At 39.3% G+C, this 14,456-nt stretch overlaps 1 protein-coding gene across 5 annotated transcripts in view; it reads right to left on the reverse strand.

Moving 5' to 3' along the window:
- MMADHC (metabolism of cobalamin associated D) overlaps window positions 1-14,456 on the reverse strand; it is a 97,518-nt gene that overhangs the window by 20,200 nt on the left and 62,862 nt on the right. For 2 of the 5 annotated variants that reach the window (XR_014018007.1, XM_081261214.1), the window contains exons 8-10: window positions 11,491-11,555; window positions 10,906-11,046; window positions 1,605-1,716 (exon numbers count right to left, since the gene is read on the reverse strand). Coding sequence is in view for 4 of the 5 variants with exons in the window: in XM_081261214.1 (XP_081117340.1) it covers window positions 1,617-1,716; window positions 10,906-11,046; window positions 11,491-11,555 (306 nt within the window). In the remaining variant the exon portion in view is untranslated. Of the gene's footprint in view, window positions 1-1,563; window positions 1,717-7,178; window positions 7,207-10,905; window positions 11,047-11,490; window positions 11,556-14,456 lie in introns of those variants that run through there. The other 3 variants (XM_081261213.1, XM_081261215.1, XM_081261217.1) reach the window with 3 other exon arrangements.

The raw sequence follows: 14,456 nt of genomic DNA on the forward strand, positions 1-14,456 counted from the left end.
ATTTCTCAGGTCACAAAACATCTTGTCCACTTTTTAATTTTATACAGGAGAGAAAAGAACCCCAGAGAACTCTGATCTTTTGTCTCAGAGAGTACCACATTACTGTGTTAAAGAAAGGATAGAACTCATCAAAATGTCTTTTATTTGATACTCAAAGCAATTATGACCTGGGTAATGGGAAACAGCCTAAAGGTATTCTCTTTCTTTACTTATCCTGCAGCAATCAGAAGTACAGGAGGACTATCATGGTGGGGAAGGACAGAGAAAAATCACTAGAAAGGGCAAACTTTTGCCAAAAATGTAAGCTATGGAAAAAGATTGTTCATTCTAACTGGAGAAGAAAATATTCTTCAAAATAATCACCATCAAAATCATGTCCAAAAAAAGCAGAATAGTTTGTTGAACTTAGAGAGTGTTATTCATAAACAGTTTTCTCAAGGGGCTATTGCACATCCAGAATCAAACCTGGAGTTTATGCATCCACAGAAGTCCCCCTGTGGAGGTCATAGGGAGCATGTTGTCAAAGCAGGGAAAGTGTGTCTGAAAATGAACAAAAGACCACCAGAATGCAGTCATGTTGCAAAAGGAAAGCTAAAAATAAGTCACACCCTCAATAAGTTCATTCATCTTTGAGAAGATTTCACAATCAAGACACCATGTGACCCTTACTCTATCTACAGAGGAGCATGACTGTTGTGTCCCACAGAGTCTGCACCAGAGTCTGAACACACCATCTGTCTTCGCCCTGGGGTTCACTGGGTGATAGTTGTTGGTCCAACCACACAGCTGCCTCTGGCTTTGCTCCCACCCTAGCCTCTCCCAACAGTAGAATAGGACTATGAGCAACTTGGAACCCCCATCACAAAGTGGCTGAGAAGACAAGTGAGATCATGCTTGAGTCACATCACATTGAGGTGTTTGGGGTGAGGTGCTGGGCAGACCTCAGCAGTGAGAGAGGACATATTTGGACTCATTCATGATTCAGCCTGGCTTGACTGGCACATATCAACTCTGGGCTTATCCCTACTTTTAAATACTAATAGAATTGGGCCCACCCCTGACTTGAATATGTTTAGCTAATGACCCTGTGTGTTTTGCATAGAATTGAAATACCAACCAAGTGTAGTAGGTAGAGATACACTCTTCTTGATGTGTGACAGCCCAAGACCAATGTGAATTGTGCAATCAGACCTCCCATGAACTCTCTTCTAAGACAGAAGCTCTGAAAAGTCTGTTTGGAGTACAATATTTGGGACATGAGCATTGATGGTGTGTTTAGATTACACTACAGTTGAAGATGTTGAGAAGAGCCAGAATAGATACTGGCTTCATTTTAGAGGTGATAGAAGACTCAGGAAATGTGGCATTTAATCTAAGACCCCAAAAATGAAAAGAGTTAACTTGTAGGACAGACATTAAAAGGTCCTGGACATTGGATTTTAGGAAAGCTAAGAGGTCAATCAATCTTAGGAGAAGATGGTAATTAACTGTGGATGAATATAACTGGAAAATGAAGAAGTCTGTGTTACTAAACTTTTCATGCCTGTAAAAATGACACCTGACAAGAACAACTCAGAGGAGGACAATTTTATTTTGAGGCTTACAGTTTCATAGGTTCAGTCCATGGATGACCAACTCTGTTGCTCTGGGTCCAAGGTGAGGCAGAACAGTGTAGAAGAAGAATATGGTGGAGGAAATCTACTCAGCTCATGGCATCTGGGAAGCAGAGGAGAGAGAGAGAGAGAGAGAGAGAGAGAGAGAGAGAGAGAGAGAGAGAGAGAGAGAGAGAGAGAGAAAGAATATTAACCCTCCAGGGCATGGCCCTAGTGACCTGCTTCCTTCAGCCATGACCCACCTGCCATAAGCCACTACCTAGTAGCCCATTCAAATTACTAATCCATTGAATGAATGAATGCACTGATGAGGTTACAGCTCTCATAATCTAATCATTTCACCTCTGACATTCCTGTATTACATAACACATAAGCCTGTCAGGGGACACCTCATATCCAAACCATAACACAGTCCAAACTTTATTTCTTCTAGACTGATCTTTAATAAAGCCGCATCTGTGTTTACTATTGTCATCCCTGATGGTTGTTTTGCGTGTCATGTCTGTTAGCTATTGGCTGCCCATTAAAATCACCAGCAGTAGAGAGAACTTTAAATTGCCTGATGTTTTAAAGCTCCCTAGACCAAATTGATTAGTTCCCCAGACCAAATCGATCACCTTCATGTTACAGGAAGTGGGACAGTGAGGGTCTCTCTGTGTGTTCACTTCAATAACATCAGGGTATGAAGTGGCCTTCTGGGAATCTAATTGGTACTAGGATCCCTAGATCCTCTCTTGAATGGCCCCAAATTGTCAGAAGACAGGGAACTCGCCCTCTGGTCCACTGAGGTGAATATTTCACTTAGTTTAGGAAAGGCTTCTTTTGAAAGCATTTCCTGGATCCTTACTTTCACTTTAAGATTTGTCAGATGCCTGGTACCCAGAGATCATTATTCTTGGTACCTGAACAAAGGGAATGATAGAGTTGACAGAACAGAGCAACCTTTGGAAGGTCTCAGAGAGCAACTTGCATGAAATATTGTAGATTATAGTAGATAACAACCATCTTCCAATTTGGAGAGCAAGGTGAAGCGCATCAAGAGAGACAATGACAGGGCTGAGGACGGGCTGCTCCTGATGGAGGGCAGTCAGCAGGGCCTCTGCAAGGAGGAAAAGCATGGCAGGATGGACCCTGGGAGTTTCCAGAAGTGAATTGTGTAAGGATATAAAGTCAGAATTACCAAGGTTAGCACCAAGGTCACACCAAGAAAGGCAAGAGCCTGTTCAATCCCACATGTGGGTAAGGGGTAGGTCTCAGATGAGGTGGCAGAAGGATCATCTGATGCTGCTATGTACAGGAGGCTGGAGGGGAAGGAAGCAAATGTCCCTCTTCTAATTCTGCACCTTCACTCTGAAACTTGAGCTTTGATATGCTGATAATAAACCCCAATGTACTCAGGACCCCTGGCATACTACAACAGTGAATCCCAAAGCCAGCTACCCAACAGAAGCACCTGAGCTTTCAAAAAATAATAAGGACCAGACCCCACATCTAGCAATTCTAAATGAATTCTTCTGGGATGCCTTAAGCCATTGAACAGTTTTAAAGCTCCCCACTCCCAGTGATTCTATTGGACAGCTATTAACCAACAGACCTGAAGATCTAAATAACTATCAGGGATGAACAATCACGATTACAAAAGTAGCCTTAGTGAAGAAGAGTCTAGAAAAATTAACCACGACTGTTTCATGTCCATTCAACTTTCAAGTTATATTCATGTTCACCAGGAACGAATGGTGCCTGAACACAGAAGGCACATCATAAGATTTTGTTGAGTAAATACATGAAATGATGGAAAAGATTAAAGCACCATCTCCAAGCATCACAGCTCGTTAGTGACCGAACAAGAGTTAAAACCAAGATTGCCTTTCTGCTAGTTCTGGCCTCCATCTGACACATTTTCACATATTAAATTTGCACCAAAACATTTATAATGTCAAATGCTGCAAAACTAGCATCTCTTGCTGGTTGCAGCATGAATTGTTAGAGCTCTTTTGCAAAGCAATTAGGCTGAATGTGTTGAGGGCTATGAGAATGGACATATCCTGACCCAATAATCCTATTTCTATTAATGGTCTGAAATACAGAAACACTGCTATGAAGAAATTTGTTCCTTGCAGCATTATTTGTAATTCAAAAAAAAAAATCAGGACAATTTAAATGTGCAGGAGTAGAGGAATAGCTAAGTCAATAACTGCACTTCCCCTCAGTGTAGTATCATCAAAAAGGAATGCCCTGAAGATGTTTTCAATGTCAAATGAAAATAGGAGCAGCACTAATGTCATATGTTCAATGTGTCATACCACCTAGGAAGCAAACATGTATATTTGGAGAAAATAAACCAAAATGCTTTCATTGTTTATGTAATGATGATAACTTTTTATTTTCCCTTTTTAAAGAATATTTTCCAATTTTTATGCAATGTGGTTATATTACTTTTGTAATGAAAAGCATAAATATAATAAACAGTTAAGACTATACATGTTAAGTTAATGGTTGTGATTACTTTGCAGGCTGCTCCTCTGTGTAGTTGTTAACCTAGGATAGCCCTTCAACACCTAGAGCCTGGTTCTCAGTGCTGGCTGCTCACAGCAGTCCCCAGGAAGCTTTCAAAACCTGGACCCCTGCCCCAGAGATTCAGATTATGCAGATCTTGGATGAGAAATCTGAATATTATGTTTTTAAAAGATTCCTTTTAATAAAACTATTTATTTTAAAATAATTTCAAACTTAGAAACAGATCTAAGAAGTTCCATTAATTTTTTAATTTTGCCACATTTGAGTTATCATTTGCCTTCTCTTTCATCATACAATAATTGTTACTTATCTTCTGAGCCATTTTTTAAAAGCTTTCAAACATCATGCCCTTTATCCCTCACTACCATTTGGAGATGACATAAGCCAAAGGTTCATATGCTGGAGACTGTCCCCAGGGTGGCCGTGTTTGAGATGGTGGAATCTTCAAGAAGGCAGTCCCAGTGGAAGGTGAGTAGGTCATTAAGGGAGTGCAGCCCTTGGAAGGGATTAATGTAGCTCTGGTGGGACCCCATGGGCTCCTGAGAAAGCAGGTGGTTATAAAAAGAGCAAGCCTGTCCCTTGTACTTTGTGGCTTCCTGTGTTACCTTGTGACCTCTTCTGCTTGTTCTCCCCCATAGTGAAGCCATCCATTACGAAGCCTTCCCCGGAGGCCAAACAGACATGGCCACCCAGTCTTGGACTTTCAGCCTCTGAAAGTTTGAGCTAAATGAACCTCCTTTCTTTATACACTACCCATCCTCATATACTATAATGTTATTATAAAAGAAAACAAACTAAATCACCCCTTAGGAAATCTTAGCATTTCCTAAGAACAAAGACATTCACTAACATAACCAGAATGAAGTTATCAAAATCAAAAAATTTAACATTGAGACAATAATTGACAATCCATGTTCGGACTCTAAAATAAGCATTTGACAAAGAAAGTAGTTCTTGTGGGGAAATAGTCTGCCTTCTAATTGCTACTCTGCCTATAAAAGCCAAGAGCTACACTAGGGCAGGAACCAGCCCTTACCCCAGAAGCAAGCCCTTTCCTTCTTTATCTGTTTTTTCAGCCTCCCTCCAATTCTGTGAGCTTCCCTTTGTTCTTATAACCAGGGCCCCTTTATTCCAGTGAAGTCCTCGTGTTAGCTGGGGTTGATTTCTGTTGCTTGCCACCTAAGACCCTGCTGGTTTGGAGTAGTAGAGCTGAAATTGCTCCAATACTTGGCTCCTTTCTGGGTTTCCTTAGGCCTGTATGAACTGTCCTAGGACATTGCCCCCTCTCCTTTATAGGACATAAGATGGTCCATAATACAGAAACTGGTAGAAGACCAGTGTCATTCCTGTCCACAGGAAATCACATCAGGCCAGGGATCCAGGGACTCAATGGGAACCTTGGATCTCCCATACAAGAGTTCTTAAGAAAAGCCCTGGCAGACTGGGGCTGTAAGTGAGCAGAGAGCATGTGGAAAGCCTGCCTCTCCCAGCCCTGATGGCAGCCACAGCCAGGAACCTACAGCCACAGAATTTTAAAGTTTATTGCTTCTGACTGGATGGGAGCCAAGCAGAGGTTTGTTAAGCCTGAGCCTGTTGCGATCACTTCCTCATGGCTGAGTGAAACAAAAAGTGGTATCTATGGACCCAGGGGATACACCAGCCCCTGGGCAGGATGTCAGAGCTGCTTTTGTCCAGCATTCTGCATTCAGGCATTCAGGTGCAGGGCTCTATGATAAGAGAGCTTTGACCAGAGATCCTCTGTCTCGGCATGTCTGCTCAGCTCCAGGAGCTGTGAGCTGTATATTTCTCTGGAGGATGTTAGGTGTTGAATAAAGCATTCTTTTCCTTTCTGCTTCCCACTCTCCACCCTATGTTGGTCAAATATGTGGGCATGTTGTGCCAAGAAGGATGGGGGATCCAAGGTTCCCATTGAGCATTAGCGGGTTCCTCCCTCCCCTCTCTACTTCAGGACCTCTTCCTTCTCTCAAGCTTGTATACCAGGTCAAGAATGGCTCCAAATATTCATTAATAGGAGGAAGATTTAGACTCAAACTCTGGCCATGAAAAGAATGTAATTGTGGGGGAAAATATTTGCTACTTTCAGTTGGTCAAAAACATAGATTTTAAGTGTTCCCAACCACAAGAAATTTATAAGCATATGAGGTGATATATTAATTACCTTGATTTAGCCACTCAACAATGTACATATATATCAAAATATCAGTGCTGAAAATCTGGAAATAAACAGTGCATGTTGCAATGAAAAGGTGAAATGAAATGAGCATCAGTTTTGATTAACAGGCTTAGATTTTGTCATAGCTTGGTCACCAAAAAGCTAAGTGACCTCAGTCAAATTTCTTCACATTGTTTTGATGCTCAAAGGGGACCATGGGAAATCTCTTAGGGCTGAACCTTGCATACACTGAGGTGATGAAAAATGTGCATTGGTCTCTCTCCTAATCAGCCTCTTGAACAAGGAACATCATTTTTTAACCTCCTGCATCTGGCCCATAGTGACTGCTGAGGAAATTTTCATTGACTTGAATTGTATAAATTTATAGTAGTGTCATCTGATTTAGGTTTGAAATTCATAAGACTATTCACTATTCCCATCAGACTAGATGGAGACCCAACCTGACCTTTTTAGTGTGGCCTAATTGTCCCTAACCTGTAATTTATTGCAAAATAAGTGATCTCGTGGCAGCATTGGTAGATTGCAGCTTGAGGATAGAGCTGGGATATATTTAATAACACATAAGAAATGTCATTATGCCAGAGTTTATGTCCAATGGGAAATCCATTTTCAGATCACAAACAAGCAGAAATCTCAAATAACTTTTGTAGGTACAGAGAGAAGAAAGCCTGGATCCCGTGGAGAGACCACAAATGGAAGTGAAAAAATCAGATACAGATGCAGATCTCCAATAGGTTCAGAGCTACTGCATAGCACACGCCCAGGATGTGGTTGACAGAGCAAAGCTTTCCTTAGAAATCAATGGGCCAAAGTTGTCAGGTTGATCTTAAAGCAGAGGGATAGGCAGTGACCAATAATGGGAGCTTGGATTAAGAAATGGTCCTGGTAGGAAAAGAACAAAGTGGGTTATAATGAGCAAATGAGAAATTTAGGTGAAAAAATTATAAAAAAAGTACTACATTGGGATCATTATTTCTCTATATTCTCAAAGGATGTGTGTAGCAGCTCTACCCATATCCAGATTGGAACTCAACAATACAGCAAAATCCCGTTAGCTTCTCAGCCTTGCTCTGGTTTTGCATGAAGACATCCTATCCTGAGACATCGGATTTTGCATATGGAGTGCCTGGTGTCAGATTTGCAGGAAGAGTTCATAACGAGTCTCCCACTGACCCATCAGCACAAATCCAAAGGTATCAAGGTACAAGTGATCAAAGCTAAAAGCCAAGGAAGGAGGAAATGTTTGCACCTTAAGCTGGAGAAGAGAAAGACATTCCTTAAACTCCTGAGGAGAAATCACTTTTTAAAATTTTGTAATGAAATGATGCATTGGTAGACTGAAGTAAAACAACTGTTTTTACTCAGAACAAAATTGAGTAATTCATTGGAAAAAGCATTCAACTGAGTGATGAGGACAATTTTCTTATTATTTTAATATACTTGTTGAGGTTAAATGTGTGCAGTTCAAGCAAACATTGGAGTCGACAGAGCATAGCTCTCAGGTGTTTGGAGGACAGTGACATTGAATGCTACATAAATACTCATTGTGGTGTTGCATTCCTGCTGCATGCTACTGCTTTTACCTGTGGGTCATCAATGAATTGGAACTATTCTAATAAGCTGTCGGTACAAATGGATGTGAAAATGTCATGTCCTATGTCGTAAAAACTGTTCTGTTCGTCTGATGCTGACTGAGGCAGCGACCTCAGATTCTGGCAGAGCCCAGCAGCTCATCCTGTATTAGCAGCATGGCAAGTGTTAAGGGGTGTGGCTTCCATGTTTGTACATAATCTTTTCAAAGTACTTTAAGATAGTATTGTTGACCTTGGCAGAAAGGTGAGCTCATAGGTGGGCATGGTGGCACACCTATAATCTCAGTGATTTGGGACACTGAGACTGGAGGATCACAAATTCAAGACCAGCATCAGCAATTTAGCGAGGCCCTAAACAACTTAGTGAAACCCGGTATCAAACAAAGGAGGGGAGGGGCTGGGGATGTGATTCAGTGATAAAGTACCCGAGTTCAATCCTCAGTACCAAAACAAAACAAATGAACAACAACAACAACAACAACAACAACAAAAACCCCGCAAAACTCATTAACATTAGCCCTGCCTGAAAGGTGGGAATATAAAAACACAAAAATGTAAGTGAGGGAAAAGTACCAGAAAATTCTGTAGGCAACAACCTATGGTCTTAATGAAATCACCTAATTCCACTAGACCTTGGGGGCATCATTTGATAAAGGAACAGAGATTCAATCAGTGATTTGAAAAGTGGTTTTCTTGTTGCCCTGCATACTAATATTTTGCAGAGTAATTCAATGAACACATTTCTTTGTATACAAAAATATAACTGAAATGTTGCACAAAAATTTATGAACCAGGCTGGGGTTGTGGCTCAGTGGTAACGCACTTGCCTAGCATGCATGAGGCACTGGGTTTGATTTTCAGCACCTCATACAAATAAATAAAATAAAGGTCCATCAACAACTAAAAAAATATTTTTTAAAAAATGTATGAAGCGTCACAATATACATTATTTTATAACGTGTTAATATTGTCTATATTCAATTCTATTCCAGTTTTTTTTCCAGTGTTAGGAATTGAACCCAAGGCCTTCTGCACGGTAGGCAGGTACTCTGCCACTGAGTTATATCTCCAGCCCTCCAGTTCACAATAAAAAAAAAAAAAATATTTATTTTGATACACTACATTAGTTTCATGACCAGCTATGGGTTACAAATTTAGTTTGAAATTGACGAATTTTGATCACTAATCACCCTTCCAGTGTTCATTTCCTATTATATTCCTAAAGACAGGAAATTGGGACTCAATGCCTGGTCTAGATAATAATCCCCCTCATTGCTAGGGTGTTGTGATAGGGTAAGGATTTCATATACACTCTTCTACTAATTCAATCTGGTGTGGCCCTGAGATCTTTCTACAAGTCATTTCATCAACCAGTGGTTTGAAATTTTTTGATTTGTTGATTAATTTACTCTACAAATCTTTTATTTTGGAAGGCAAACCTGGGTTTGAATCAAAGCTTCACTAGCTAAATGCCCTCCCTAATCTCCAAATTCTTGCTTATATAATGGGGATAAATGAGCTTGTGGAGAGGACGGGCCATAAGCTACATGAGCCTGCAGCACAGTGCTGGCTTGGGGTGGGCACCTAATAAATGGCACTTTCTGGACAGCTTGCTGGGCACTGTGTTGGCCCCAGTGTAATAAGGAGAACAGCCTGGAGGTCATCCATAAGTGACTGCAATGGTTCTCGTGCTCACACTCCTGCTTCTTTTTGTTTTGTTTTGTTAACTGCTTTTTAAATTTAGCAATACATCACCCACATTTTTCTGTCAGCAAGTAGAGTTGTAGGAGCTAATTTTTAATGGTTGGTTAGGATTACATTTTATGGTTGTACCATAATTTATTTCACCATTTCCTCTCCTTTTTTTTTTTTTTTACAAAAGGCATTTCTAGTTTTATATTTTGAAAAAAAATTACATAGAGGTAATGTATGAACATTGAAATATGAAGTAATTAAGTAGAAAACTTGCAATCAGAAAGGTAAAACCTCCTTTTCTATTCTCACCTCTTCCCATTCTGCAGCAATAACTACTCTTGAGTATGCTTTTATGTATGTTCTATTGTGAATATACTTTTATAATTATGTGAATGAGTTCATATATACATATAGAAAGCAAGTTCTTCAGTATGCCTTTTAAAATTAAAAGGGGACATCTTTATTGTTAGCACAAGTGGATCTACTTCATTCTCTAAGCAGCTCTATGAATTTTATTTCATGGATAGACCATAATTTATTCAAACCATCTCCTACTGATCCAAATTCAGCACACTCTAAAAGTTGTTCTAGATTTTGCTATCATAAACAATTATGCAGTGATGCCTGTGCACCCTGTGGAGCTTATGCTAGAATAACTAATAAAAGTGGAATGGTTTTATGCATTTAAAAAGTTTTGTTCTATGTTGCCAAGTGACTCTCTAGTGTGCCAATTTAGGCTAATACCAACATCATATGAGTCAATATCCATACACCCTCCCCAAAAGTTACTATTCCATCAATATTTTATATTTGATCTCTTATTTTCTCATTTGGAAATATTAACAAGAATACTGACATCAACTCAGAGGAGGAAAGTATTGATAAGGGAGGTTGCCCTCCTTGTCCTTTCTGGAATTATTTGGGCAAAGAGCTCCTCAAAGGAAAAGTCATTATACCTTCCAGAAGAGATCTGACATTGGCCATTGTCTCTACCTGCAGAACACAAGTTTTTCTGAAGTCTTTAAGTATCCACTGTGTGTCAGATCATGAATCAAAAGACAAACAACAAGCCTGGATACTGTTAGCTCTCTCCAACATGGGCTAAGACGCCTCTGGTATGACTGATGTCACCTTCTTCCCGTTATTCTACCAACTGAAAGGTAGTTATAATAACACCACCTTTTGTTATATAAGACTTGCTGATGAAGAAAGGACTCTGGGAGCCCAGTAGAATTCAACATGAACAGATGTTGAAATTATGTTGAGTAGCTTTGGGATTGTCCTCTTAACTTACTTGCCATCTTCAGGCAGAAGAAAATCCTCCTTCACCATAACTCTTACTCCTGGTTCTTTGCAAATCTGCATAATGTCTTCTGGATATATATATATATATATCTTTGGGTCAATTGATATTAGGTTTAAACATAACAAAGTGCTGTATAAGGAAAAATACCTATTGTCAAAGCCAAAGTATCAATAATGATAATAATGAAGAACTGGTAAACTGGCTTAAGACAACTATAGTAGATTCAAATGACCAGTTGATACATACAGAAGCAAGACATCCCTACTATTGAAAAGCTTCAATGAATTTAGAAATAATTAAACCAAATATCCTCAATTCATTTTATGAATGAGGACATGAAAGCAGAGAGGTTGTGTAACTCATCCCAAGTCACACAGTATGTTGGTGGCACCTATATAACCTACAATAATACCAAATGAGAAATACATGCATACAGATGTTTAGTGCTGAAAGAATACTATTTTAATATATAGAATGTTCCCATGCATGCTGAATAAATTGAAGTATGGGATCCATACAAGATCCAGTGGATTCTATATTTCCAGTTATTTTTTAATAGACTATTGTTATTACCTTTCTGGTGTGATTTCTGTTCCTCTAGAACAACATTCCTGCCCAGCACCACGGTCTGTAAAACTCTAGATTAATAAATAAATAAATAAATAAATAAATAAATAAATAAATAAATAAATAAAAAGAAAAAATCCCCTGTAACTGTAAAGATCTCATCTTGGTCCTGTTAAAATAGAATGGGCACAGGCAGGTTCTGGGCTACACCCACATTCAAGGATTATTTGACCAAAAGTTTTTTTATCTTTTCAGAGAAGCTGCTGTTGTCACTAATAGCAAAATCAATAGGAAAAAATAACTTTAATTTGGAAAATTCTAGTACTTCCAACTGTGATACAGAAAAGATAGTTAGCAAGCTCAGGAGACATCAGTGAGAAATTTGTGAAGTTTCCCTTTGGAAATTGGGTGGGACACTGGAGCTTGTCCTGAACTCAAAAAATTCTGGCTCTTTTGAGAAGCAGGGCAGAGGCTGCTTGTCAGCTTGTGTGGCAGAAGCAGAATATTCATCACACCTGGCCTTGCGGTAAGAAAGACCCCCCTAGGGCAAAGTTCCTGGTGCACCTGCTATAAGGAGCACCTGCTGGAGGCCATAGAGAAGTGATGGAGCAGCACTCTGGTGCCTACTTTGTGACATATTTAAAATTTATTATTATTTTAAAATTCATTATCATCTGCAAGTTGGCTCCATGAATCTTCTTCTGGAATTAAGGCTTAAAGCAGAACTGATCTCTGGAATATCCATTCTTTTGGAAAAGACTATGGGGAATCAGATCACTGATGGAAAACCGCAAAGCTATCTAAGCTTTCCACCAGGAATTGTGCAGGTTCACATTCTTTCGCATTTCATTGGCCAAAGGAAGTCATGTGGTGGGCAGGGTAATGCAATACACGCCTCCGCCGTCAGGGGGCTCTGCAAACCACCTGGCGAGGACAAACCCAGTGGGAAGGGCTGTGAACGTTCAGGAACAATTACACAACCTACCTCTGGGACTTCGACCCATCTGAATGAACCCAGAAACAGTGTTCTTCAAAAATCATCAGGCTCATGCCTTCTGGACTGTGCTAACTGGTTGCTCTCAGGTCAAGGGCACCAATGTTAGGTTATGATTTTAAAACTAAATATGGATTAAGGTCAAGTTTAACAGGGGTGTGGTTTTTACTCTGTGCAACCCACATCATCCCACATCCTTTCCTCAGTACTACTGTAGGTAGGTTTGATGTGGTTCCTGTGTTTTCCAAAACTAGACAACCAGAAAATGCCCATAGGCTATTTTCCTAAAAGGCTAATACTTTGTCTTTTTTAATATGGAAAAATTGTTGAAAAGGGTATTTTGAATTGCGGCTGTAAAAGAAAAATCCAACTTTGAACAATTGCTAAGTCAATTTTCCTTTCTTGTGTGTTTAGATAAAACAGGAGGAAAGGCCAGCTGGTGGATTGGCAGTTTTAAAAAAAATGAATTCTACTTTTTTTTTGGTAGTGGTTGTTCATGAAAATCAGTTTCAGATGATAATGAATCTGAAATACAAGTTCTCCAGCAAAAGGTTTTCAAGGGATTGTTTTGACTGTTTCTGGATAGCACCCTCAGGCCCTCTACCAGCAAAGATTCTTCCCACAGTACCTTGTTTGAGCCAGGAATCTACTCAGCAAAAATGCAAGATACAGAAACTTGGGGCTAGGAACTTTGCCAGGGGGACTTACAAGAATGAGTTCTGCAAGCCCCTCCCCTCAAAAGGTAGTAGTCACAGAGGGGAGACACAAGTAAACAGGAAATTATACAAGAGTGACAGAACTTTTTAATTACAAAGGAGGGAAGTGTAACTCGCTCTTACAAAATGGGGAAGATGTTCTAGAGAGTATAACCTGTAAACTGAGAAGAGAAGAATGAAGTGACATCATCCAAGGGAAAGGAATCCTGGAAATTTTTTTGTGGGGCTCAATTGTAGATCCTCAGAAGGAGGCAAAAGGGGCAGGGCCTGTGATTCCCTCATTGAAGCCTGCAACACTCAGCTTTCTATGATAGAGCCTCTCACCTTTCCAGTTTTTGTGTTTTTTTTTTCAAAATATTTATAAACTTATAATTTATTTATTTTTGTTTTGCTAAAATATTTTAAATACCGAAAAGAACAAAATACGCATGTACCTACAACTCAGGATTAACAAACATTATTGTTATGTCATTTTATTTAATCTTTTAGAAATACACGACTACCAATAAATTTGGAGTTTTCTAATAACTTTTTCCTGGTCACATTTCTCTTCATTCTTCTCTCCTTGGAGTTAACTGCTATTATGAATTTTGTAACTAGTTCTTATTTTTATGTTTATCAAAATGTACTAATAAATAACATTGTTTTATGTATGCAAATTTTATGTACATAATCCCCTGTACATAATATTTTGTAAAGTGAATGTTTTTCAGTATTATTCATCATATGAATACTCCAATATTAATTTGGCTGTATCGCTGCTATCAACATATGGATTTTTTTTTTTTAAAGAGAGAGTGAGAGAGGAGAGAGAGAGAGAATTTTTTTTTAATATTTATTTTTTAGTTCTCGGCGGACACAACATCTTTGTTGGTATGTGGTGCTGAGGGTCGAACCCGGGCCGCACGCATACCAGGCGAGCGCGCTACCGCTTGAGCCACATCCCCAGCCCTCAACATATGGATTATTGTCCACTTTTTGTTCTCACCAGAAAGAGTGTAGTAAAAGTCTTGGTATGGAGTTATTTATCTACTTACTTATGTTTTCATGTTTGGTTAGGGCATTACCTGAAAATGTGATGGCTGCTCATCGAGAAATCATATTTTAAGTTTCACTCAACATTACTATCTCATAATAAATTATTTGTTCCCATTTATTTTTTTCCTTGAAGTCTTGGTGAAGATGTTTCTTTTCTCTTGATCTTCACTGTTTGCTGTCCTGTGTTAATTCATTTTAATTTGCAATTCTCCCATGAGTGAAGG

This window comes from Spermophilus citellus, assembly GCF_964194105.1.
Source record: "Spermophilus citellus genome assembly, chromosome: 11".
Classification (NCBI taxonomy): domain Eukaryota; kingdom Metazoa; phylum Chordata; class Mammalia; order Rodentia; family Sciuridae; genus Spermophilus; species Spermophilus citellus.